A 26,866-nucleotide genomic window follows, 5' to 3' on the forward strand; every position below is an offset into this window, starting at 1 on the left:
AAGCTCAACATTCAGAAAACGAAGATCATGGCATCCGCTTCCATCACCTCATGGGAAATAGATGGGGAAACAGTGGAAACAGTGTCAGACTTTATTTTGGGGGGCTCCAAAATCACTGCAGATGGTGATTTCAGCCATGAAATTAAAAGACGCTTACTCCTTGGAAGGAGGGTTATGACCAACCTAGACAACATATTAAAAAACAGATACATTACTTTGCCAACAAAGGTCTGTCTAGTCAAGACTATGGTTTTTCCTGTGGTCATGTATGGATGTGAGAGTTGGACTGTGAAGAAAGCTGAGTGCTTAAGAATTGATGTTTTTGAACTGTGGTGTTGGAGAAGACTCTTGAGAGTCCCTTGGACTGCAAGGAGATCCAACCAGTCCATTCTGAAGGAGATCAGCCCTGGGATTTCTTTGGAAGGAATGATGCTAAAGCTGAAACTCCAGTACTTTGGCCACCTCATGTGAAGAGTTGACTCATTGGAAAAGACTCTGATGCTGGGAGGGATTAGGGGCAGGAGGAGAAGGGGATGACAGAGGATGAGATGGCTGGATGGCCATCACTGACTCGATGGACATTAGTTTGGGTGAACTCCGGGAGTTGGTGATGGACAGGGAGGCCTGGCGTGCTGCAATTCACGGGGTCGCAAAGAGTCAGACACGACTGAGTGACTGAACTGAACTGAACTGAAGGCTAACTTTTCTGCTTTGGCTCTCATAGCACTTCAGCGTTTTCTGTCATAGTGTTTTCATAGGATATAGCATCTATCTATTTATAGTTTACTTAAAGTCTGTCTTCCATATTAGACTCTGTAGGACATGGGTATACTTTGCTTACCACAGTGCCCCAGCATAGTGCTTGAAACACAGATGTCTACCGTATTTATAATGTCATCTACTTGTTTTTCTTTGTAAATTTTATTTTTCTGTGTTTATTTACAAGGCTTCACTGGGTCTTAGTGGTGGCACTTGGACTCTCAGTTGCATCATGTGGGATCTAGGTCCCCAACCAGGGATTGAACCCAGGCCCCCTGCATTGGGAGTGCAGAGTCACAACCTTTGGACTACCAGGGATGTCTCAGGTGTCTACTTTTTAATAATGGCTGAAATAGTAAATAACTTAATGATGAATGGATCCTCTCCTCCTGCCTGCTGCAAAAACTCAATCTTCTCTTTCTTGTCCACGTTAAATTTACTACTCTGTTAGCACTATCTCTTCTGTGAACAACATACTTAGTTCTTCCCAATCCAAATAAAAATATTTCCACCATTGTCTGTATGTATGCTCTAGCTGTCTCCACATTCTTTCCTCTTTTTTTCTCAGTAAACTGAAACTGCCCAATTCAATTTCCTCCTCTTTTATTGACTCCCTAACCTCTTGCAAGCTACTTTCTTCTCTCATTACTCTCTGAAATTGATCTTTTAAAATTCAACAGTAAGAATGTCCCTGCTGGTCCAGTGGTGAAGAACCCGCCTTTCAACACAGGGGACTCGGGTTTGATCCCTGGTCAGGGAACTAAAATCCCAACATGCTGAGGGGCATCAAAGCCCAAGCACCACAACTAAGACTTAATGTGGCCTAAGTAAACAAACATAAAAAAAAATAGAGTTCAACAGTAATTGCATAATTGTCATATTATTCAATGATCCTCTTCTAGATTTTACTGTCTTTGACTCTTTAGTAGCATTTAACATCACTGATAAACAGCTTAAAAATCTCTTTTCCCATGACTTCCAGACACATAATTTGCCCATGTTCTCTCCTTTCCTTTGCCAGATAGAAGCTCACAGAGAGCAGAAATTGCTTTATTTATGTTGGTCTCCCCAGGGAACCTTGGGAAGCATCACTGGCAATTGTTGATGAATTGAAGTCTAGGAGACCTGTGGTCCCATGACAGTGACAATTATATTCCTTTTCACACTAAAGGAACTCTGGATCAAAGGACTTGAGTTCTAGGTTCACACCCTAGACCTTTATCTGGTGAGATACTTTAATGGAGTCACTTGTCCTCTCTGAGCTTCAGCCTCTTCAGTAACAAAACAGGTAATGCCTATTGGCTGTGAGGACAAAATGTGATAATGCAAATGAATTGCCTGGACCAGTAGCTGGCATGTGAAGCACTCAATAAGCACCATGCGTATTATCTGTAAAACAAGGCAGCTCATGTTAGTGATGCTTAGAAGTACTACCAGCTCTAACGTTCCATGCTTTTTACAAAGATTAGATACAGCATTTTTATACTGTGGTACAATTTTAGCATCTTTAAAGATGGATAGTCTCCACAGTTATAGCCTGTGAAGGTTTCAAATGTCTTTTGCGAATCAAACTGTCTTATTTTTAGATGGTCCTCAAAATTGTTTAAAAATCTATCAGAGAAAGAAGTGATTTTAAGAAAAAAAGTTATTATATTTCTACCTTTTGAAATATTTCCTTCTCTCTAAATGAAAATGGGCTTCAAGGTTGGGTTCCGGTTTTTGTAACTGAATGATTTCTTTCAGAGAAAAGCCATTCTGCTATCAGATCATGAAATGACTATGCCCTAGGAATGATCCTCAACTATTGTGGCCCATGAGTCACTTAAACATCCTGTATCTGGCGGGAGCTGTGTCATCATGCTGGGTTTCAGTAGCATTGCTGGGAAATGGCTCTCTCTGACCAAAAACAATTAAGAAAAATAGAACTTTATCCTCAAAGACAGTACCTCTATTAGTTCTGAAACACATTGCTGCTTCAAGTTATTCACCAAATAGGATGAAGTTTGCCTGCTGATAGAGTCAGCCGAAGGCTACGTGAAAGAATTTCACACGGGACTGGGAACTTCTTCCCTTTTTTTTTTTAACTGAAAGCCTAATAAACTTGAAGTTGCTGCATCTTTTTCTCATCTTCTGAGTTGAGGGCATGGCATGTGGGATCCTAGTTCCCTAATGAAGGATCGAATCCACTCCCACTTTGCACTGGAAGTGCAGTCTTAACCATAAGTCCTGGACCTGGGAATTTCTTGACAGGAGTGTGTGTGTGTGTGTGTGTGTGTGTGTGTGTGTGTGTGTGTGTGCGCACGCGCTTATTCACTCAGTCATATCTGATTCTTTGTGACCTCATGGACTGTAGCCCTCCAGGCTCCTCCGTTCATGGGCATTTTCAGGCAAGAGTACTGGAATGGGTCAGTTCAGTTCAGTTCAGTCCTCCAGGCTCCTCTGTCCATGGACATTTTCAGGCAAGAGTACTGGAATGGGTCAGTTCAGTTCAGTTCAGTCCCTCAGTCGTGTACGACTCTTTGCGACCCCATGGACTGCAGGATGCCAGGCCTCCCAGTCCATCACCAACTCCCGGAGTTTACTCAGACTCATGTCCATTGAGTCGATGATGCCATCCAACCATCTCATCCTTTGTTATCCCCTTCTCCTCCCGCCTCCAATCTTTCCCAGCATCAGGGTCTTTTCAAATGAGTCAGTTCTTAGCATCAGATGGCCAAAGTATTGGAGTTTCAGCTTCAGCATCAGTCCTTCCAATGAATATTTAGGATTGATCTCTTTTAGGATGGACTGGTTGGATCTCCTTGCAGTCTAAGGGACTCTCAAGAGTCCTCTCCAACACCACAGTTCAAAAGCATCAATTCTTCAGCACTCAGCTTTCTTTATAGTCCAACTCTCACACCCATACATGACTCATGGAAAAACCATAGCTCTGACTAGACAGAACCTTGTTGGCAAAGTAATGCCTCTGCTTTTTAACATGCTGTCTAGGTTGGTCATAACTTTTATTCCAAGGAGCAAGCATCTTTTAAATTCATGGCTGCAGTCACCATCTGCAGTGATTTTGGAGCCCAGAAAAGTAAAGTCTCTCACTGTTTCCCCATCTATTTGCCATGAAGTGATGGGACCAGATGCCATGATCTTCGTTTTCTGAATGTTGAGCTTTAAGCCAACTTTTTCATTCTCCTCTTTCACTTTCATCAAGACGCTCTTTAGTTCTTCACTTTCTGCTATAAGGGTGGTGTCATCTGGATATCTGAGGTTATTGATATTTCTCCCGGCAATCTGGATTCCAGCTTGTGCTTCTTCCAGCCCAGTGTTTCTCATGATGGACTCTGCATATAAGTTAAATAAGCAGGGTGACAATATACAGCCTTGATGTACTCCTTTTCCTATTTGGAACCAGTCTGTTGTTCCATGTCAGTTCTAACTGTTGCTTCCTGACCTGCATTCAAACTTCTCAAGAGGCAGGTCAGGTGGTCTGGTATTCCCATCTCTTGAATTTCCCAGTTTGTTGTGGTCCACATAGTCAAAGGCTTTGGCATAGTCAATAAGGAAGAAGTAGATGTTTTTCTGGAATTCTCTTGCTTTTTCGATGATCCAGTGGATGTTGGCAGTTTGATCTCTAGTTCCTCTGCCTTTTCTAAATCCAGCCTAAACATCTGGAAGTTCATGGTTCATATACTGTTGAAGCCTGGCATGGAGAATTTTGAGCATTACTTTACTAGCATGTGAGATGAGTGCAATTGTGCAGTAGTTTGAGGATTCTTTGGCATTGCCTTTCTTTGGGATTGGAATAAAAACTGACCTTTTCCAGTCCTGTGGCCACTGCTGAGTTTTCCAAATTTGCTGGCATATTGAGTGCAGCACTTTCACAGCATCATCTTTCAGGATTTGAAATAGCTCAACTGGAATTCCATCACCTCCACTGACTTTGTTCATAGTGATGCTTTCTAAGGCCCACTTGAATTCACACTCCAGGATGTCTGGCTCTAGGTCAGTGATCACACCATCATGATTATTTGTGTCGTGAAGATCTTTTTTGTATAGTTCTTTTGTGTTTTCTTGCCACTTCTTCTTAACATCTTCTGGATATTAACTGGAACGCGTAGCCAATTCCTACTCCAGGAGATCTTCCTGACCCAGGGATTGGACCTGTGTCTCTTGCATCTCCAGTACTGGCAGGTGGATTCTTTACCACCGAGCTGTGAGGGAACCCCCATGCTACATGTGATCTTAGCCAAAAGGCCAAGAAGCAGTTTTTGCTAAGAAGGACTGTGCCTTATTTACCAATACCTGTATAGTGTATAGTTATTAAATTATGGAGCTTCAGGGAGGTAGCCTTGAACATAACTTTGGGAGTCAGGAAACCTTGGTTCCAGACCATTTCTGGTTTTAACTAGCTGGGTAACCTTGGGAGACTCACTCTGTATCCTCAGATGCTAGATTCCTTGTCTGTAAATCAAAGAGTTCTATTAAATTAGTGGTTTCCTGTGCTATTTTACATTATTGTTTTGTTCAGTTGTCCAATCATGTCCAACTCTTCGAGACCCCATGGACTGCAGCACACCAGGCCTCCCTCTCCCTCACCATCTCTCAAAGTTTGCCCATCTTCATGTCCATTGCACTGATGATGCCATGCAGTCATCTCATCCTCTGACACCCCCTTCTCCTTCTGCCCTCAATCTTTCCCAGCATCAGGGACTTTTCCAATGAGTCAGCTTTTCACATCAGATGACCAAAATACTGGAGTTTCAGCTTCAGCAACAGTCCTTTCAATGAGTTTTCAGGGTCGATTTCCCTTAAGATTGACTGGTTTGATCTCCTTGCTGTCCAAGGGACTCTCAGGAGTCTTCTCCAGCACCACAGTTCGAAGGCATCAATTCTTCAGTGTTCTACCTCCATTACACTTCAGCCCTCACAACTGTATGTGACCACTGGGAGGACCACAGCCTTGACCGTACGGAACTTTGTCGTCAGAGTAATCTCTCTGCTTTTCAACACACTGCCTAGGTTTGCCACAGCTTTCCTGCCAAGAAGCAAACATCTTCTGAGTTTATGGTTGCAGTCACCATCTGCAGTGATATTAGAGTCCAAGAGGAGGAAATCTGTCACTAATTCCACTTTTCCCCCTCTCTATTTGCCATGAAGTAATGGGGCTGGATGCCACAATCTTAGTTTTTTTAATATTTAGTTCAAGCTGGCTCTTTCACTCTCCCCGTTCACTCTTATCAAGAGGCTCTTTAGCTCCTTTTCGCTTTCTGCCTTTAGAGTGATATCATCTGCACATCTGAAGTTATTGATGTTTCTCCCACCTATCTTGATTCCAGGTTGGAACTCATCCAGCCCTGCATTTCTCATGATGTGCTCAGTGTATAGATTAAACAAACAGGGTGACAGCAGACAGTCCTGAAGTACTCCTTTCTTAGTCTCGAACCAATCATTTGTTCCATACAGAGTTCTAACTGTTGCTCCTTGACCCACATACAGGTTTCTCAGGAGACAGGTAAGATGGTCTGGTATTCCCCTCTCTTTAAGAGCTTTCCATGGTTTATTATGATCCACACAGTCAGATGCTTTGGCATAGTCGATGAAACAGAAGCAGATGTTTTTCTGGAAACATCTGCATTTTACATTATGTTTCTAAATATTACAGCTTCTTTTCAATAGTGCATCTCTGTGAGGAAACACTACTCATCCTCACCTTTTAAACTCAATTCATTGTTGGGGGATTTTTGGAGAAATTATTAACATCTGTGGCTGGTGATTTATATAAGTGATAGTGAAAGGTCTCCAGTCAATAAATTTTGAGTAACAAAAGATGCATTCATACACCTCTGGCCAATAATGTGTTAAAAGTGCCCAAGTGAGTTGCTTTGGCCAGTGAAATGTAGGCAGAGGTGGATGTGTGTCACATTTAGGCAGAGGGTTTTATGGCCAATACGTGGTTTACTGTATATCTTTTCGCCTTGCTATAATACTAGCAATATTTTGAACAGCAGGGGATCAATTAACCTAGTTACCGGAGTGAAGCCCAGGCAACTGTTAATGAAAGTGTAGCATTAGTCCAGAACAAGAAGAAGAGGCAGAGGAGGAAGACAAAAAAGAAGAAACATCTTTATCACTCTATAATTCAGAGATTTTTAGAACAGCTTACTTGTTACTACAGCATGACCTAGCTTCAACAGCATAGCCTGGCTTCTTCTGACTGATACATTGCCAAACTTCACTGTGCATCAGAATCACCTGAGGAGGTTGAAAAATTCCTGAATCAGTATTCCCTGCCACACTATGATCTTAGGCATGCATTAAATGATTATAATAGGCAATAAACTGAACTTCTTTCTATTTTTTCCTCCTTTTATATAAAATCATTTTTTTTCTACTGTACAGAGTAGTTTTATGAACCTCTGGGGTTTTGAGGCGTTGAAATTTTCAGTTTTAGAAAGTTCTCCAGGGAAATTATATAGATCCCGGCAGTATGTGTAAGGAAAAAAAGGATGTATTAAGGGATGGGTAAAGGGATGGATAGAGGGACAGATAACTGATAAAACAGTTATTGTAAATGTTAATGGTAAAATCCAGACTGAGTTTACAAGCACTCACTACAAAATTCTTTCAGCTTTGCTGAATGTTTGAAATATTTTCATAACGAAAAAGATCTTCAAAAAAATTCCCCAGATCATTCTCATTGTTAGCTTGTTTTGAACTTCTGGATTAGATAATCTAAGGAAGGCAATTTGCTGTGAATACCCCAGTGGTCACTGCAGGGAGTCTGTAATGTTGATCTTTCTTTTAATATTTACAATGTAATACTGTGGAGATAATGGTTCTATCATGAGTGAATATTTGCTACCAGTTCAGTTCAGTTTAGTTCAGTCACTCAGTCATGTCCAACTCTTTGTGACACCATGGACTGCAGCACGCCAGGCTTCCCTGTGCATCACCAACTCCCGGAGCTTGCTCAAACTCATGTCCATCCAGTCGGTGATGCCATCCAACCATCTCATCCTCTGTTGTCCCCTTTTCCTCCTGCCTTCAGTCTTACCCAACATCAGGGTCTTTTCCAGTGAGTCAGTTCTTTGCATCAGGTGGCCAAAGTATTGGAGTTTCAGCTTCAGCATCAGTCCTTCCAATGAATATTCAGGGCTGATTTCCTTTAGGATTGACTGGTTTAATCTCCTTGCAGTCCAGGGGACTCTCAAGAGTCTTCTCCAACACCACAGTTCAAAAGCATCAATTCTTCGGTGCTTAGCTTTCTTTATGGTCCAATTCTCATATCCATACATGACTACTGGAAAAACCATAGCCTTGACTAGATGGACCCTTGTTGGCAAAGTAATGTCTCTGTTTTTTAATATGCTGTCTAGGTTGGTCATAACTTTTCCTCCAAGGAGAGAGCATCTTTTAATTTCATGGCTGCAGTCACCATCTGCAGTGATTTTGGAGCCCAGAAAATAAAGTCTCTCACTGTTTCCATTATTTCCCTATCTATTTGCCATGGAGTGATGGGACCAGATGCCATGATCTTTGTTTTCTGAATGTTGAGTTTTAAGCCAACTTTTTCACTCTTCTCTTTCACTTTCATCAAGAGGCTCTTTAGTTCTTCACTTTCTGCCGTAAAGGTGGTGTCATCTGGATATCTGAGGTTATTGATATTTCTCCCGGCAAACTTGATTCCAGCTTGTGCTTCATCCAGCCCAGCATTTCTCATGATGTAGTCTGCATGTAAATTAAAAAAGCAGGGTGACAATATACAGCCTTGACATACTCCTTTCCCAGTTTGGGACCAGTGTGTTGTTCCATGTCCAGTTCTAACTGTTGCTTCTTGACCTGCATACGGATTTCTCAGGAGGCAGGTAAGGTGTTCTGGTATTCCCATCTCTTTAAGAATTTTCCACAATTTGTTGTGATCTACACAGTGAAAGGCTTTGACATAATCAATAAAGCAGAAGTAGATGTTTTTCTGGAATTCTTTTGCTTTTTTGATGATCTGGTGGATATTGGCAATTTGATCTCTGGTTCCTCTGCCTTTTCTAAATCCACCTTGAACATCTGGAATTTCATGGTTCACATGAAATTCTGGCATGAGCCTGGCATGCAGAATTTTGAGCATTACTTTGCTAGCATGTGAGATGAGTGCAATTGTGTGGTAGTTTGAACATTTTTTGTCATTTCCTTTCTTTGGGATTGGAATAAAAACTGACCTTTTCCAGTCCTGTGGCCACTGATGAGCTTTCCAAATATTTGCTATAATGGTTAATAAGAATCCTTACTGCCTTATCAAAATCGGTGCCATCCCTTCTGTTGCAGATGATGGATTCTTTTAGTTTTCTTTGCATCAAGCTGGAGATACTGGGAGCCGGACTGTGAGCCTATTTTATACCAATGGAGTGGGTCAGAGACAAGTTCAAGAGGTGACTGCAGACTGTTCAGATAAAGATATTTAGTTCACAATGTTTGATATTTGACCCTAATAAGTATCTTTCCTATATGTTTTGTTTGTGATAATTCATTTAATCTTCACAACAACAATGTGAAGTAGGTGCTATTTGTAACTCTTTTATACAGGTGAAAAAAATAACCCCAAGGGCCAGGTTGACCTTGGTAGCCACTAAGCTCTATAGCCTCTCGTATGTAAGGCCATTCTGGAAATCAGACTGGCCTGCTTTCAGAAAAGTACTGAACAGTCTTCAGTCACGAGGCAGTGGGTTTTCATCATTGACTAGTAGGGTTGCCGGCTGAAACACAGACTCTCCAGTTACACTAAACATTATCATTGCTTATCTAAAATCCAAATTTAATTGTGTCTAATATTTTTATTGATTAAATCTGGCAACTCTATCAGGGCCCACCAGTTATTAGCTTAGAGACTTTTGGGAGACATAATTTTATCTCTATTCTGACAACTCCAGTAGTTTGTGATTCTGTGGTTCATTCAGCTAAAACCATCACAGCCTTAGCGAGACATGTGAAATGTCTAATTAAGACAAGACTCTGAAACTGGATTCCATGACTCTACCTCTTACATAGACAAGGAAGGTTCAGGTCTTGGGGGAGAGGAAGTCACAGGCTCTATGAAGGTGATTCCTAAACATTTACATTCCATGATGTTCTTACAGCTTATAGCACCCCAACCTCGCCTCATCCAAACAGAGACAAGATTTCCAAACTGCTCACAAGTAAATGCCACTAAAAGCCCTGTCCTTCACATAGCAACCTCCATGGCCTATTCCAGACACAAATCACACAACACTTACAGACTGGTGCCCTTTAACAGTTGCTTCCTCAGGCTCTGCTTGCTTGCGTATATGAATTCTTGAACTTCATACTCTTCCAGAATACTCTTCTTCTAAAATCTTCTTAAACTTATCAAGCCACCTTTCTCCCCTCTTGTAACCCTTTCACACTGTGATACTAGACATGCATTTAATGACTATAATATGCTATTTATAAACTCAGCTTCTCCTTTCTATTTTTTCCTTCTTTTATATAAAGTCATTTTTCTCTACTGTATAAGAAATACATGCTCTTTATTGAAGATTTAGACAACTCGGAAAAGTGAGAAAATGAAAAATCTCCCACAGTATCACTATCCAAATGCAGCTGCCCCAAATGCATTTTGTTTTGTTTCTTTGCAGCTTTTTTTCCTACACATGATTTTCTGGTTTGGTTTTCATTGGGAATATGTCTGCTTTGATATTTCTCCTCTTTGGGCTTTTGTAGTCTCATCTGAAAATGAGCTTGTTGGACTAGGTAAATTCCAAGGTCATTTCCAACACTAACATTCTGTTTTTGTCTTTATCAGAGAACTTGGAGACTATTTGTGTTTGGAGTCTATTTTTGTACTGTAAAGGGAAGTGAGGATATTTGAGACAGGTAGGGGCATTTGTCACGGATGTTAGTTGGATTACATCTGGGGTTTTGTGTTCAATTGTGGGCCATACCATGGAAATTGGATGTTTTACAAACTGTGATGAGAATATAAAGTTGGTGCAATGTTTCCAGAGGGCAATTTGGTAATATAAATAAAAAGTCTTAAAAGTTTTCAGGTCAGTGGATTTATCCTAAGAGGAAAAATAATGTTTTTGTTATATAGATATTCACAACATTTTTATTTTATTTTAATTAACATTTTTTTATTTTTAAATTTTATATTTTTGGCTGTGCTGTGCAGCACATGGTATCTCAGTTCCTCAGTCAGGGATCTAACCTGTGCCCCCTGTGTTGGAAGTGCAGAGTCTTAACCACTGGACTGCCAGGGAAGTCCCCACAGTATTTTTAATTAATTAAAAAAATTTTGGTAAAATGCATGACATTAAACTGAATACATTATAATATAGCAATACAAAGAAATAGTATGTGGTCATTAAAATGATATATTGAAAGAAAACAGACAAAAACTAATACAGTGCAATTCCATTTATATAAAGTTCAAAAATATCTATGACATTCTTTGCAGGGGACAGTGAATAGAAGAGGGCACAGGGGGACATAGCCAATGGACCTCCAGGGAAGTCCCCTCATTATATTTTATTGAAAGTTTCCTGGATGGAAAAATATCTCCTCCCTTGCCTTCTATGACACCATTTTTTCTTGTTTGCTGCTTTTTTCTCTTTCATTCTCTGGCTCTGGCAGAGGTATTTCCAAGCCTCCAGATCTCAAATTTCCTCTAGCCTCCTTCTACTCAAGCCCATTGGGCGATCTCTCCTGCATACATGGCCTCACCTAACATTGCTGTCCTGCTGATTTCCATGTCTCTATCTACAGCCAGAACTTGCATTCTAGGTACCAGATCTCAAAAACCTCTTGTTTAATGGACTTTACTTCTGGATGTCCCATTAACATCTCAATTTTGAAATGTGTAAAACTGAACTCTTTATGACTCCCCCAAATCCACTTCTTCCCACATTCCTTATCTCCTTGAATGGCATCTCTTGCCACTTTCTACCCCCTCACGTCTGGGGCTCCCTCTTGCACACTTGTTCCCTCTCTGTGCCATAGGCCCATCCCAAGTTTTTTTCCCACTTACACTTGGCCAATTCCTTTTCTCCCTCAGGACACAGTTCTGAGGTCCCCTCTCCACCCCATCATCCCCACTTCATCTTTCTCTCCATCACCTATGTTTCTGCCATTGCATGTACCAAGCTATTCTTTGTCACCTTTCTACAACACAAACTCCTTGAAACTAGGAAGCCTTGCCTCTCATCTTTGTAAGCTTAAGTCTATCATTTTGTTGATATATAGCAGAAACTCAAAAAAGATGTCAAATGAACTAATGAACGTAACCCCAAAATATATATATACCTAATGGAAGAATTTAATTAGTGGCAGGGGAACAGATTTATCATTAGGGGAGTTTAAGCAACCCCCTTAAAGTCTATGTATCATTTAGCATAGGCTATTTTTTCTTTCACCTCAATACTGAATCATTGAGATTAATACAGAGTCAAGGGCTCTGTCTAACCCAGGAAAAAACCCCAGAAGCACCAAGCTTCCTCAGGTCCAACCAGCACCAAATCCTCAAATATTTGCTAGTTGTTGCCCTTGGCCTTCGGAAACAGTTTTCATGGGGCTCACAAAAAGATACTCACAATATGTCTTAGTAAAAGATGCAATGTATATTCTGAAATCATTGTGCTTTGGGAGGGGTTCGGTAATGATTCAAATAATTTCATGGGTTCAAATTGCTTTCTCTTTTGAAGTTAATACATAATTTCATTAGATATCACCTCACAGTGGTCAGAATGGCCATCATCAAAAAAATCTACTAACAATAAATGCTGGAGAGGATGTGGAGAAAAGGGAACCTCTTGCATAATTGGTGGGAATATAAATGGATACAACCACTATGGAGAACACAATGGAGATTTCTTAAAAAACTAGGAATCAAACTACCATATGACCCAGCAATCTGACTCCTGGGCATATGCCCTGAGAAAGCCATAATTCAAAAAGACACATGTACCCCAGTGTTAATTGCAACATTACTTATAATAGCCAGGACATGGAAACAACTTAAATTTCCATTGACAGAAGATGGATAAAGAAGATGTGGTACATATGTACAGTGGAGTATTACCCAGCCATAAAAAGAAATGAAATCGAGTCATTTGTAGTGATGTGGATGAACCTAGAGTCTGTCATACAGAGTAAAGTAAGTCAGAAAGAGAAAAATAAATATTGTATATTAATGCATATGTATAGAATCTACAAAAATGCTACTAATAAACCTATTTACAGGGCAGGAATAGAGATGCAGACATAGAGAACGGGTTTGTGAACACAGAGGGGGAAGGAGAGGGTGAGAGGAATTGAGAAAGTAGCACTGACTTATATGCACTATCATGTGTAAAACAGATAGCTGGTAGGAAGCTGCTGTATAACACAGGGAGCTCAGCCTGGTGCTCAGTGACGACCTAGAGGGGTGGGAAGAGGGGTGCAGGAGGGAGGCTCAAGGGGGACGGGACATATGTTTACACATTGCTGATTCATGCTATTGTACTGCAGGAACTAAAATGACATTGTAAAGCAATTATACTCCAATTAAAAAAGTAAAATTTAAAAAGTGCTTTTACCAAAAAATGGGATTTCACATAACTGGTAGAGACATAGCTGGGGCACTCAGAGTTCTTTTCATCGATATGCATTTGTCATTATTTTGTCATTGTTTTCAGACATCAATAGCTAGATATAAAGGAACAAAGTAAAATGGAAAATTGAAGTACTTATTAAAATAATTATGGCAAACTCTTCCCTCATCTACCATATTCTTACAACTTCACCTAGATTTTGGCCTCCTCATCATATATTTACATATGCTTCTAGAGCATGTGCTTTGAAGTCTGAAAAACTTGTTCTGAGAGGAAAGTTACTTAACCTTCCTAAACCATTCCTTCAACAGTAAAATGGGAAAGAATATGAGTACTGATGATTGGTCTGAGGATTAAATAATATAATATGTATAAAGATGCCACAGTGTATGGAACATAGTAAGTCCTCATTATATGTTAGTTTTAATATTGCTATGTGGTAAATAAAATATTTTTGAGGTAGAGGATGGGAACTTTGGCTTATTCAGTTGCCTTCACACTTCATTTCCCTGGGGTCATGTCTCTATTGTACATGCTTCCAATTGAGAAAACAATTGGCAATGTGTCAACTCATTGGCTACTCAAACTTGGGGCGAACAGAGACCAATATTAATTTGCCATGTAAAAGAAATCCAGAGAGGCTAGGAGGGGAGTGTCCAAAATGGCAGAGTAGAAGGACCCTAAGCTCATCTCCTCTCACGAGCATACCAAAATCATATCACTCTGCAGAATGACCATTGTTGAAAAAGACTTAATCCTACCAGAAAAGTTCCACTACAGCTAAAGACATAAAGACAGAACCATGACGAGACTGTTGGAGGTGCAGACTCAAGATTTAATAAAATCTCACACCTTCAGTGGACAACCCACAAACCGGAGAATAATTATGTTATAGAGAGGCTAAGGGATAGGTTCAAGGGCACACATGGCCTGGACACAAACACAGGATTTTGGGTGTTCTCTCATCGCCAGTGCTGGGTTTGAGTCTGTAGTGTCTGCCAGTGTCCACTGACCATTCTTCGTGAGTCTTGGAACAAGCAAAAGGGGGCTTTCAGTGAGTTAAGCCTGAAGACATGGCCTTGACTGAGTGAACAGGCTCAGTACCTAAAACTTCATGAGGTGACTCTGTCTGTGAGTTAATGGTATTTTCAAAAAGATCTCAATAAGTGGGTAGGGAGACAGTGAGTATGAGGCTGTGAGATCTTCACTTTACCTGGTAAAACTTACTCACCTGTGCTCTTTCCTTTGTTAGCAATAATTAGTCCTCCTGGAGGACTCCACTAACTCAGCAACATTTTTATTTCCTTTGAGGAAGTAATTTTAAAAACGTGGGAAAAAACCCTTATGCCATGTCATGCAGTGTTCCAAGGATTGTTTAATGTCTCTTTGAACCTCACAGTTGTTTAAGCATAGTGAACCCTTTATTAATTTGATCTGTTTAAGTGAAGAAAGTGTTTTGTTCTAGCCAAACCATACTTAGAGTTTTTTTGCAGTGAAAAGGTTTATATAATTAAGTAGGTTTATTGTCAGCACACAATGCCTGCATTTCTCCAACATTAGAAAGATATCCACTGGTGTGTAAATGTAACTGAGGTTGTCTTGGAAAGTGGCCCAATGTTTCTCTTCCATTACTCCCATCTTGAATGGCCTGGACTTTGAAAATACAGGTGTTGGTCAGAGTGAGTGTCAACACTCACCTGGGCCCCTTCAGGGGAGAAAGAGCTGAGGCGATCACACGACTATGTCTAGAACGGCATGATCTCTCACAGTTAGGGCAGCCGGGCCTTGGAGTCACATGGGAATATTTCTCTATGTGAGCCCAGCCTAGCTCATGAGTTGGGTGTTTTTTCTTCATAGTGGAAACTCAACCAAGTCTAGTGTGGGTTTTCTTAGTCTAATCTAGTGATTTCTGATAGTCAGAAATCTTGATGGTCCAGTTCTTTGTGTCCTTCTCCCAACTCCTATGTTAAATCCTAAAGGCCCATGTGATGGTATTAGGAGGTGGAGCCTTTGACAGGTGTTGAGGTCATGAGGGTGGAGCCTTCATGAATAGGATCGTTGTTGTTTAGTTGCTAAGTCTTGTCTGACTTTTGGACTGTAGCCTGCTGGGCTCCTCTCTCCATGGGATTTTCCAGGCAAGAATACTAGAGTAGGTTTCCATTTCTTTCTCCAGGGGACCTTCCTGACCCAGGGATCTAACCTATGTTTCCTGGATTAGCAGGCAGATTCTTTACCATTGAGCCACCAAAGAAGCCCCGTGAATAGGGTTAGTGGTAAAGAATCCACTTGCCAAGCAGGAGATGCAAGGGACATGGATTCGATGTCTAGGTCAGGAAGTTCCCCTGGAGGAAGAAATGGCAACTCCAGTATTCTTGCCTGGAATATTCCATGGACAGAGGAGCCTGGTACTACATATCCATAGGACCACAAAGAGTTAGACAGGACTGAGCACACATTATATTACAAACTAATAAATTAATAAGCATTATGTTATAAACCAACAACATAACATAATGAAGAGGTGAATAATTTAGAGTCAGACACGACTTAGGGGCTAAACAACAATAATCACAGTTAAACTATTATCTATTACTTGGGGCCTCCCTGGTGGCTCAGAGGCTGCAGAGAGCTCCTGAGCCCCTTCCACCATGTAAGGACACTGTGAGAAGATGGATACATAGGAGCCAGGAGATGGGATCTTGCCAGTCACTGAATCTGTTGATGTTCTGATCTTGTATTTCCTGTCTCTAGAACAGTGAGAAATAAGTTTCTGCTTTTAGTCTATGCCATGTCTAAGCCCAAGTGGACTTAGACAAGCTCAAAGTTCAGTCTCCAAGTCAGGGCTGTCTCCCATTGGAGGGTTTTCTTTGCTCTTCCTCTAGTCCTAGTCTTGCCAATGCTGTTGGGCCCTGAGGCGTCCCCTCTACCTTCCATTCAGCCCTGCTCTGGAGTCTCCAGCGGACCTCCTGATGCATTCCTCTTTCCCAGCTCTAACAAGCACCCACACTTTCTTTTCAGGCCTCCCTTGCACCACTGGGTACAGAGAAACATTCAGAACCTTTCCAGACCCACAGGAGCCCAGAGAAAGGGGGACTTTCTGGAGATGCACCCCTTTTCCCTGACCACTTCCTCCTATTTGTAAGGTTCTTTGCTTTTCAAAGGACAAGTCAAAACAAGGCACAAGGGACTATTTTCCTCCAAGATCTTCCAAACCCTAAGTCTGGGGGTTTTTCATACAGCTGCTCAACAACGCTCCCCCAAATCCAATTAACCCCAGGTTTCTCAAAGTGTGGTTCACAGACTCTGGTCCCCTGTTTTCATTACAACACTAAGAGGTTATTTGCTTTTCACTGATGGTGAAAAAGCACTGGCTGTAAACCTGCAGTGCCAATAAAAGCCAATTATTCTAGTATTCTTCACCACCATAAACTCGCAGTGAAAGAAAGAAAGAAAAAAAATTGCCAGTTTTACTTAAGAATGCTCTTGATGATGCAATGAAAAAGTCTAATGTGGACCCTTAAATACTTGTCACTGTAATATTTTGTGTGACAAAATGGAAAGACTTGTTGATACTTCAGCACACCAGGTACGTTTAATGGTTTTCTCAAGAAAAGCACCGTGTGATTGCTTGAGTTGTGGAACTAGCTGTTTTTTTAGTTGAACGCATTTTTCCCTTCTGAAAGACTGAATGACTGATAAAACTCTGGTTTTTCAGACTTGAGTATCTGGCAGACATTTTCTAGAAAAGTAATAAAGTAAGTTGGTCACTTCAAGGAAAACAACTGGCAGCATCTTTGTTAATAATAAAATCCAAGCTTTTGACCCTGGATCCACCACTTATTTGCAAATTACTTAACTCTATGATGTCTTACTGGAAAAGTAGGATGGTGATAATATTCCAGAGAGTGGATACAAGTAGTAAGCAAGATAACATTATAAAGCATTTTATACAGTGCCTGCTGTGTGTTAAGTAAGTGTGCAATAAACATTGGTTTCTATTACAGCTCGATCAAGTTAAAATAATCAGATTTGGTTTCCATTTGTAATTTGACCAAATATCCGAGTCAGTTCTACCAAAAATGTTAACCTGATCCCCAAGAAAATCCTCGCTAAAAATTAGATTTATTCTTGTTCTTTAATAAGAGGTCAACTGTGAAATCACAATAGACCACAGTAAAATGACAGGCATTGAGATAATAGATTTTAAGCAAAAATTCTCATTTGTCTAATCTTTCTCCAGGAAGTAAATAGGAAAAGTAGGGCAGTGGTTAGAAAATGCACAGAGTAACACAAAATATTACACAAGTACTTCCCAAAGCTTACTCTGTAAAAGCAGTGGATGAGCACCAATACCAAAATACACAAGGCCACCTGTGTTCCTGCTATCCTGAAAGCCACAGCCATTGAATGATGTCTTGATTATTATGCCAGTAGTCTGCTTATTTAACTTATATGCAGAGTACATCATGAGAAATGCTGGGCTGGAGGAAGCACAAACTGGAATCAAGATTGCCGGGAGAAATATCAATAACCTCAGATATGCAGATGACACCACCCTTATGGCAGAAAGTGAAGAAAAACTAAAGAGCCTCTTGATGAAACTGAAAGAGAGTCAAAAAGTTGGCTTAAAGCTCAACATTCAGAAAACAAAGATCATGGCATCTGGTCCCATCACTTCATGGGAAATAGATGGGGAAATAGTGGAAACAGTGTCAGACTTTATTTTTCTGGGCTCCAAAATCACTGCAGATGGTGATTGCAGCCATGAAATTAAGACGCTTACTCCTTGGAAGGAAAGTTATGACCAACCTAGACAGCATATTAAAAAGCAGAGATGTTAGTTTGCCAACAAAGGTCCATCTAGTCAAGGCTATGGTTTTTCCAGTGGTCATGTATGGATGTGAGAGATGGACTATAAAGAAAACTGAGCACCGAAGAATTGATGCTTTTGAACTGTGGTGTTGGAGACGACTCTTGAGAGTCCTTTGGACTGCAAGGAGATCCAACCAGTCCATCCTAAAGGAGATCAGTTCTGGGTGTTCATTGGAAGGACTGCTGTTGAAGATGAAACTCCAATATTTTGGCCACCTGATGCGAAGAGCTGACTCATTGGAAAAGTCCCTGAGGCTGGGAAAGATTGAGGGCAGGAGGAGAAGGGGACACCAGAGGATGAGATGGTTGGATGGCATCACTGACTCGATGGACATGGGTTTGGGTGGACTCCTGGAGTTGGCGATGGACAGGGAGGCCTGGCGTGCTGCAATTATTGGGGTCGCAAGAGTTGGACACGACTGAACGACTGAAATGAACTGAACTGAAGTCTCTCACTTCACCTGTAACATGAGATGATTGTCCAAACTGAAGCACTTCTACCAAGGCTTTGGGTACAGATTAATGGGAATTTAGGCTATGTTACATTTGGGGAATAGGCAGGCCATGAAAAGCAGAGAAGAGTAAAAGAAGCCAAAATAGTTTGGATAATAGCAAGATAATGATTGAGACATTTATAAAAGAAAAAAGGAAAGAAATGTACCAGAAAAGGTTGTGAAAAACTGTAGGAGCCTGTTAATGGGATGTCATCTTTATGATATTTTTACATTTTCCAAATAATTTTCTGTTTTCGACAATGATTGCATCCCAGTCTTGTACATCAGCATTGTCCTTATATCTTGTTTGTGAGCAACCGTAGAATCTTTTTCAATCTTTTTGATCATCAGGCTTTATCCTGTGAGATCCCTTATCTAGTCTTTGGAAGGCATTTCTCTATAAATAGATACAGAACTCCGTTCTTCATGAACAAAGAGGTTGTAATAGTCACACAACATTCAAAGGGCTAACAAGGTCCATCTTCGTCACTTTCCCTTTGGTCCAGACGGTACACTCTCCCTGAACACTTTTTTGACTCAGATGGCAGGCAGCGCAATTACTTGTCCCCACTTAAAACTATTTTGCAAATGAGCAAGAAATAGCCAGCTTGAGGATGGAGAGGAGTTGGTGTTGCTTGTTCTCTGTAAGAAGGCAGCAGCCATATGGTATAAGAAGTGTCTGATTAGGCTCACAATTAACCTAAAAGCTATCCTGCCAGAAGCAGCTACAACAGCAGCAACCTGTCTGTCAGTTCCAGTCCAGGAATTCTAACTGCTATTTCAGTTGTTATGGAAACTGACCACACTGCTTCCTAAAAAATTCATTGTTCCAGCAAATATTAGTCATTCTGGGGCATCTAAATGAGTGATGCAGACACAGGGATGGAGGAGCACAGAGGAGGAAGGCTAGAGATTAGAGAAGACCTCACAGAGACAGGCTTCCCTGGTGGCTCAGCTGGTAGAGAATCGCCTGCAATGCGGGACACCTGGGTTTGATCCCTGGGTGGGAAGATTCCCTGGAGAAGGGAAAGGCTACCCATTCCAGCATTCTGGCCTGGAGAATTCCATGGACTCTGTAGTCCATGGGGCCGCAAAGAGTTGGAGATGACTGAGTGACTTTCACTTCACACAGAGACCTGACTTTGGAGCAGGATTAGCCAGGGGAGAAGACATTTTAAGAGAGAGGACTGGCAAAAGTGAGGGAACTTCAAGAGATAATAGTGGTGCAGGTGGGCTTGGGGTTGAAGACTCGTGTGGGTGGAGTGGAAAAGGGGAAGACATGTGGAAAAGGGGAAGCTGACTCTTGTGGATTAAAGCTCATCAAAACTGTTATGGGTATATCGATGGCATCCTGAGTATTTTTATGAGCTACAAATTGACCTGCAACAATACAGCCTTAAAATACCATCCTGCCATCTGCTGAGAAAGTACTGTTGACCCTTGAACAATGTGTGGGGTGCTATAGGGGTGCACCCCTATGCACCCCCACCCCCCGCCATACAGTTGACAATCCATGTATGACTTGGATTGTCAGTTCTCTGAATACTTTGTTCCTATGACTCCATGATTCCGAATCAGTGGATTTACCCAATCTGGGCTAGGTAATACTGTAGTATTTACTATTAAAAAAAATCAGTGCATAAGTGGTTCTGGGCAGTACAAAGCTGTGCTATTCAAAGCTTAACTGTATTTAGAACAAAGGTGTTAATTTTCAAGCAGAATCCAGTAAGCAGCCTAGAAGAAGAACCATCTTTTTTTCTTTTATTGCAGTTGCTTTGTACCTTCTACAGTGCAAACAGTAAGCTGAAATATTTTTTTTTTTTTACTATAACAGTGACTGAATAACAAGTTGAAGTACAGGAGAGTTTGGTTGATATATATACATATAAAAATAAATCCTTTATTCAGGGAAGCAGTTCTTAGTGTGGTCTGTGGACCCTTGAGGGTCTTAAGGTTTGTCTGATGCCATATTTATATCATACTATTTCATTTTCTGAAGGGCACAAAGTTAGTAACAGGTGAGCTGAGATCTTTAGCTAGACCTGGCTAGATAGAAGCAGTATTTGAAAATACAATCGAAATTCAACTATAGTGCTAAACAACAGGTGAATCTGAAATAATATTATTCCCAGAGACAATAACAACAACCACAAAATATGCTGTACTATTTTTAAAAGCTTCTTTTTGTATTATTAAAAATACAGACTTCTATGTGATAGTAAAGACTCAATCTTTGGATTCCTGAACTTCAAGTTTAGAAAGTCTCCCCTCTTCCTATTTGGCCCCTAAGATAAAAGCTGAACAGAAAAAGTATAATTTATTGTGTATAGTCTAGATGCTGAGGTAATTAATTAAAATTTGTGTGGAAAGGGGAATTTCCTTCAAGATTGTGATGTGAGCTTCTCTTCAGTAAGGAGTAGATATAATGTGCTTCAAGTTTCTGAAAAGAATGTGGAATAAGTGCAACAACAGTCCATCCAGCTCCCTGGACTAAGGTCAGCTAGAGACAAGCAGGTCAGGAACAAAACTCAGTTGAGCTTAAGAATTCTCAGCACTTAGACAACGCTATTCTCTTGGCTAGAATTCTTCCTCTCACCTCCTACTAATCTTTTCAGTCACCCATCGCTTCTTTTAGTTGCCTGCTTAAATATCACTTCCACAGGGCCTTTCCTGATTACCCATTTTTTACCCCAAACACTCTACCTGACTTGTTCACTGTTTCAGCTCTTTGTTTCCTTCCTGATGCTTTTCAAGGTTTGTGATAATAATTTGATAAGTTCTCCTTTTCCTCTAAGATGGAAGATCTGTGATCCCTGCTCACTGTCCAGCACAGGCCCAATATTCAGTAAGTAGCTGGTGGCTGATTAAACATGGTGGACAGTCTGGGGTGGCAACCTACATAAATTGGTGGTGGGATGCGGAAGGCCCTGGAATGGGGAACTACAGCCATGGACCCTGATCTCCTTTCTGCCACCAGTTGTTAGAATGACATTGATCAAATCCCTTAAAGTCTCTGGGACTCAGTTTCCTCATCTGAAAATGAGGGAGATGTACTGAGAGATTTCCAAGGAAGCATCCTGACTTCAGAGTGTAAGATTCTAAGTATATCTGATTATTTTTCTAGGGTGCTGATAACTGTTGTTTTTTTTTTTTCCCCACTCACTGAGGAGGTGTGGACCTTTTCATTATTTCTGAATATAAATAGGTATTTTCTGAAAAATGTACGGGTGGGTATATTAACTTTTCTGTAGACTTCAGGAACTAGAAGGAAAAGCATTAAGTTTTCGGAGGTTCTCTGACAATGCTTTGTCCTACTCTGTGTAGTTTTAATGCTGCACAACTAGACCCATTTATTCCCATGAGAAAACCTGGAAATCTGGCTCTCACACTAATTAGCTCTATGACCCTGGACAAGGTCCTTAAACTTCTGAGGCTCACTTTTCTTGTCTGTGTAATAGATATGTAATAGGGATGGATTGCCAAGCTATAGGATTGTGTAAGGATTAAAGGAGATAACTTGGAACTTGATAAGTGTTCAGAAAATGCTGGTTAAACCCGACTGAATGTTATCCCATAATGAGTTTCCCAATGAGTTTCATGAGAGCATAAAACCAACAAGATTGTTTTTGTTGTTAGCTACATGGAATGCAGGCTATGGTTATTAAGGTATATTTGAATGTGTGGTCACTGATGTATATAGTTCAGGGAGGAACAGGTCATTGTTCAAACAGGAAAGGTGTTAGATTTTAACAGACAGCATCCTCTTACCCATGGGATTATAATATATTTTATTATCATAGAACTAAATTCAGGAGTTTGCCATTCCTTAGACTCCTGCTTTGTCTCCGCTGAAAAGACACAAAGCCAGAGCAATATAAAACTGTATAAATGAGAGGAAAAATATGGAATCCTCAGGGGTATAATCTTGACTAAAAAAGGTGCAGGTCTTCAAAAACGGTTGAGAAATGAATAGTCTTCCTTCTGTACCACATTGTTATAATCAGAAGTTACAATTGAAAATTTGAGAGCTGTTACTCACCAATCATGAAAATAATTTTACACTTTTTCAAGTCTTCCATGAAACCTTTAAAATAAGAATAATTTAAGTTATACAGCAAGAAAAACTGTATTGAAACCCTGGTTTTATAATGTATAGTGTAGTATTATATAATATTCTATTCTGTATTACAGTATACAGTATTATCTATCTATCTGTCTGTATATATAATACATATAGAATAGAGCATAGAGATGAAACAAAAATTACAAAGGTGGTGAGTGAGAACTCAATCTTGGGAGCCACTGCTTTAAGACAAAGAAATGATTAGGGATTTTTGGCAAAGTGCAAAACTCTATAGAGTCTGTGGAGCCCTAAAAGATTTCCAGTTGTCATGTGGTGTCAGGAGGTGTTTATTTATATACACAATGCTACATTTCAGCAGGAATCCACTGTTGAGTGAGTGAAAGGCCCAACTTCACCAGAGAGAGACAGAGGTAGAGAGGGGGCAGGTGGGAGGGGGAGAGAGTGGTGCGTGAAGAATTGAGTTCAGGGTAGAAGAGGAAGAAGACAAGGGAGAAAGAGCTGGAAATAGAAGCAAAAGGTGAACTTGGGGGTCTTTGCAACCATTTGTTTTTCACACTAAAGGGCTTTTTTTTTTTTTTTTAAATTAAACAGACGCTTCATTCTTTTTACAGAATAGCCCATGGTGATGGGAAAATTCTATATTATCTGGAGCCTTCCATTAAGGCAATGTGGGAGACCTGGGTTCGATCCCTGAGTTGGGAAGATTCCTTGGAGAAGAGAATGGCTACCCACTCCAGTATTCTGGACTGTGTAGTCCATGGGTTTGCAAAGAGTTGGACACGACTGAGTGACATTCACTTTCACTTTCATTAAGGCAGATAGAATAATGCTCTCAACATGTTGGGCCAAATAGTCATTTCAAGCTCTTCAGACTTTCAGTTTACTTTTTTTTTAGTTTACTGTTATGGAGTTGAGCAACTTTTAATCTATTTATAATGTAGGACAGTGGTTGCTATTATTATTACTATTAGTAGTATGGTTTTATGTTAGTCCGGTTTTAACAAACAATGATGATACATTCAGATAATGTGATCATTACAAATTAAGTTTATATGAAGTTTTTAATGACACGGGAACATGCTTATGTTATGATAAGCACAAAATATTGGAGATAATGTTTGTATATACACATGTATTCTCAGCTATGTAAAAGTAGGTATATAGACAATACACTGGAATAAAAATAAACCAGAATGTTAACTGTGCTGATTTAGAGGTCATAAGGTTTTAGATGGCTCTTATTTTCTACCTTAAAAAATTTTCCACATGAATGTGTGTTAATTCTGTAACCAGGAAAAAAGGAGACTTTATTCAGCAATCAGTCAATCCCTCTCCAGTTGGGACTGAGTTGATTATTTGCACTTGGCTTATGTTTAAGTGCCTTTTTCCCATGAATCACCATGATGTCATTGGATGACTGCAATCTTCACATACTGCTCTTGCCATTATCATCAAATGACACTCTATCTACCTCCTCATGCTCATGGATCAGCAAGATTAGAGCTGGGGTTGTTTAGAAAGCCAATTCACTTACTTGTATGTGCTCACAGTCAATGTAAATATATTTCCATGGACCATAATTATAACAACATTTATTACAGAGTAGAAATGTTAGAAGGTAATTTTCCTAGAGCAATCATAAACGTTATCTTCTTTGGACAAAGTCAAATTTATGTTATTTTCTATTTCCAGTTACATGTGGAGCTAATAACGGTTTTTTGTTTTTAGTTTTGGCAAGACTTTTAATGTGACAAAATTATGAAGTAGTATAATTTGGGTGATTCTTAGGTTGTATCCCAATGGCACACTACAGAGGAGCAACATTATGCAGGAAAAGGACTTTCACTTTCACTTTTTAGACTTAAAAGTCTAAAAAAGGACTTTTATTAGACATTCTTCTAATAAAATTTGAAGAATGTTGAATTAAAGTTAGCCAGTTCTCTTTCCTGCAGGACATGTGGGAGCCTTGCTGTGCTCTTATATATGTGAATCTTCCAAAGAGGATTGGGTGTTGTGTTTTTCAAACATTTTTACCAGTTACAAAGAGCATGAACTCTTTGAGCATCCTCTCTTCACTGAGCATCTTGGGGCTCATGTCCTCTGGGAGGTGAGGAAATATATCACTTAGTAAGGCATCACTTTGGTTCTTTACATGGACCAAGAGGGGAGAAATCCAGAATTCCAATCATAATCATGATCCCTGGCTGAGGGAAAAAAGTACATGCTCTTGGTAGGTTATTATCTCTTAGTGGTGTTTAATAAAAAAGATATGCTCAGAGCTACTAAAATGACAACTTTAGTCTGATCAGTAAAGGAAACTCACCTCCCATGGTGTCTTCTCCAAACACATTTAACTGGTCATCACCCTGTTTATTAAAAAAATCAAAATATTAGATGATAATACCAACAAGCATTGTGCTAAACTTCTTGCCGAGATGAATATACTTAACCTTCCAAACGGCTCTGTGAAAGAGGTACCATAACTGCCCACCTTTTACAGATGAAAACCATACTTATATCAAGAAGTTAGCTGCTCACAGTCACATAGCGAGGAACAAAGCCTGGGCTTCAACCTGGGCTGTTTGTGTCCAGAGTTAATGCTCCTTGTAACTGGTACAATATCATGCCTTCTTTTCCTTCGTGCATAACTACCTGTGGTCAGAAAAGCTGATGTAAAGAAGACAAAACCCTTAAGGACTTGAAGCTCACTGATAGGTGGAGTCACAGCTGCTTCACAAATAACTCCATGATTTACAGCTAGACTTAGCAAACTTTCTAGAAAGCACCAGAGAGTAAACATTTTCAGCATTGGGAGCCATGTGGTCTCACTATTTAGCCACCAGCCATACTTTGCTAATCCCGGAACGAAAGCATGAAATAAAGGAAGTTGGAATGACCAGATTTGATTGCCTCCCTTTAAAATTTTCATTTTCATTTTTAATCAAACAGTTACTCCATTCTCCTTATAGAAAAATACATGATGTTTGGGGAAAAATCCAGAAAGAAAATTTGTAAAATTGCACTGGTGATTAATGACTGGTGACCTGAATGAGAAGGAAGTCCAAAAGGGAGGGGATATGTGTATATGTATGGCTGATTCATTTTGCTGTACAGTAGAAACTAACACAACAATTTAAAGTAACTATACTCCAATAAAAATTAGTTTTAAAAGAGGTACTGGTGAGATTCCTCACTCCTACCTGTGTCTCCATACACCCCATTTTCTCACTTCCTCATTGCTTGTAGGTAACCACTCACAGGGTTTTTTTTTTTTTTTTTTTATCTTTCCATACACACAAAAGTTGATTTCCAGATATCTATGGATACACTTGAGTGTAAGTATAGAATATTATCCCCTCCACTACACAGAAAGAAGCAAACATTACATGTGCACATATGTTTATAAAACACATGCTAATCTATGATAACACTATTCTTCCCTTTGCTTTCTCACTTATCAATATATTCTAGAGAAGTTTCTGTACCAGTACAGATGTTCTTGGTTACACAGTGTTCTACTGTATGGAAGGTACCATAGTTGTTATTATTTCTAACTAGTTCTTTATTGATGGACCACTGAGTTACTTGCAATCTTGGACTATTTTTCAAAAAGTAGAACAAATAATAAACTCACATAAATGGCATTTCATATGTACATACTTGTAGGATAAATTCCCAGAGAGGGGGCTGTGCAAAGAATAAACATATTTATAAGCTGATAGATTTTCCAAACCATTCTCCCTAGAGATTGTATAGTTTTTCAGGGACAACCTTTGGCTCATGCTTTGCTCTGGCCTCTTGCCTCTAATTTGCTACGATATAGGAGTCAGTTAAATGAGGTTGCTGGGTTGCATTAATGCTCCATTTAGATAAACTGCCACAAAAGCACTTTGTCTGAAAACAGAGCGTTGCAATCCTTTTTTAGAACATATGCCTTCAGGGCAACTTTACTGCCTGTCTTCTTAGATTTGCCTGTGTATCCAGAGCTATTCCAGGTGAGAGAAGAAGATTCAATGGAGTGGTTATTCAAGGACACATTTACATTAATGAACTCCTTTCCATGAATA

General features: G+C 40.0%; 1 protein-coding gene across 1 annotated transcript in view; it reads right to left on the reverse strand.

Moving 5' to 3' along the window:
• AK5 (adenylate kinase 5) overlaps window positions 1–26,866 on the reverse strand; it is a 260,480-nt gene that overhangs the window by 47,102 nt on the left and 186,512 nt on the right. Inside the window, exons 9-10 of the mRNA XM_027536848.1 lie at window positions 25,123–25,165; window positions 22,755–22,799 (exon numbers count right to left, since the gene is read on the reverse strand). Of these exons, the coding sequence (XP_027392649.1) occupies window positions 22,755–22,799; window positions 25,123–25,165 (88 nt within the window). The remainder of the gene's footprint in view (window positions 1–22,754; window positions 22,800–25,122; window positions 25,166–26,866) is intronic.

The sequence above is a fragment of the Bos indicus x Bos taurus genome, chromosome 3, assembly GCF_003369695.1.
Source record: "Bos indicus x Bos taurus breed Angus x Brahman F1 hybrid chromosome 3, Bos_hybrid_MaternalHap_v2.0, whole genome shotgun sequence".
Classification (NCBI taxonomy): domain Eukaryota; kingdom Metazoa; phylum Chordata; class Mammalia; order Artiodactyla; family Bovidae; genus Bos; species Bos indicus x Bos taurus.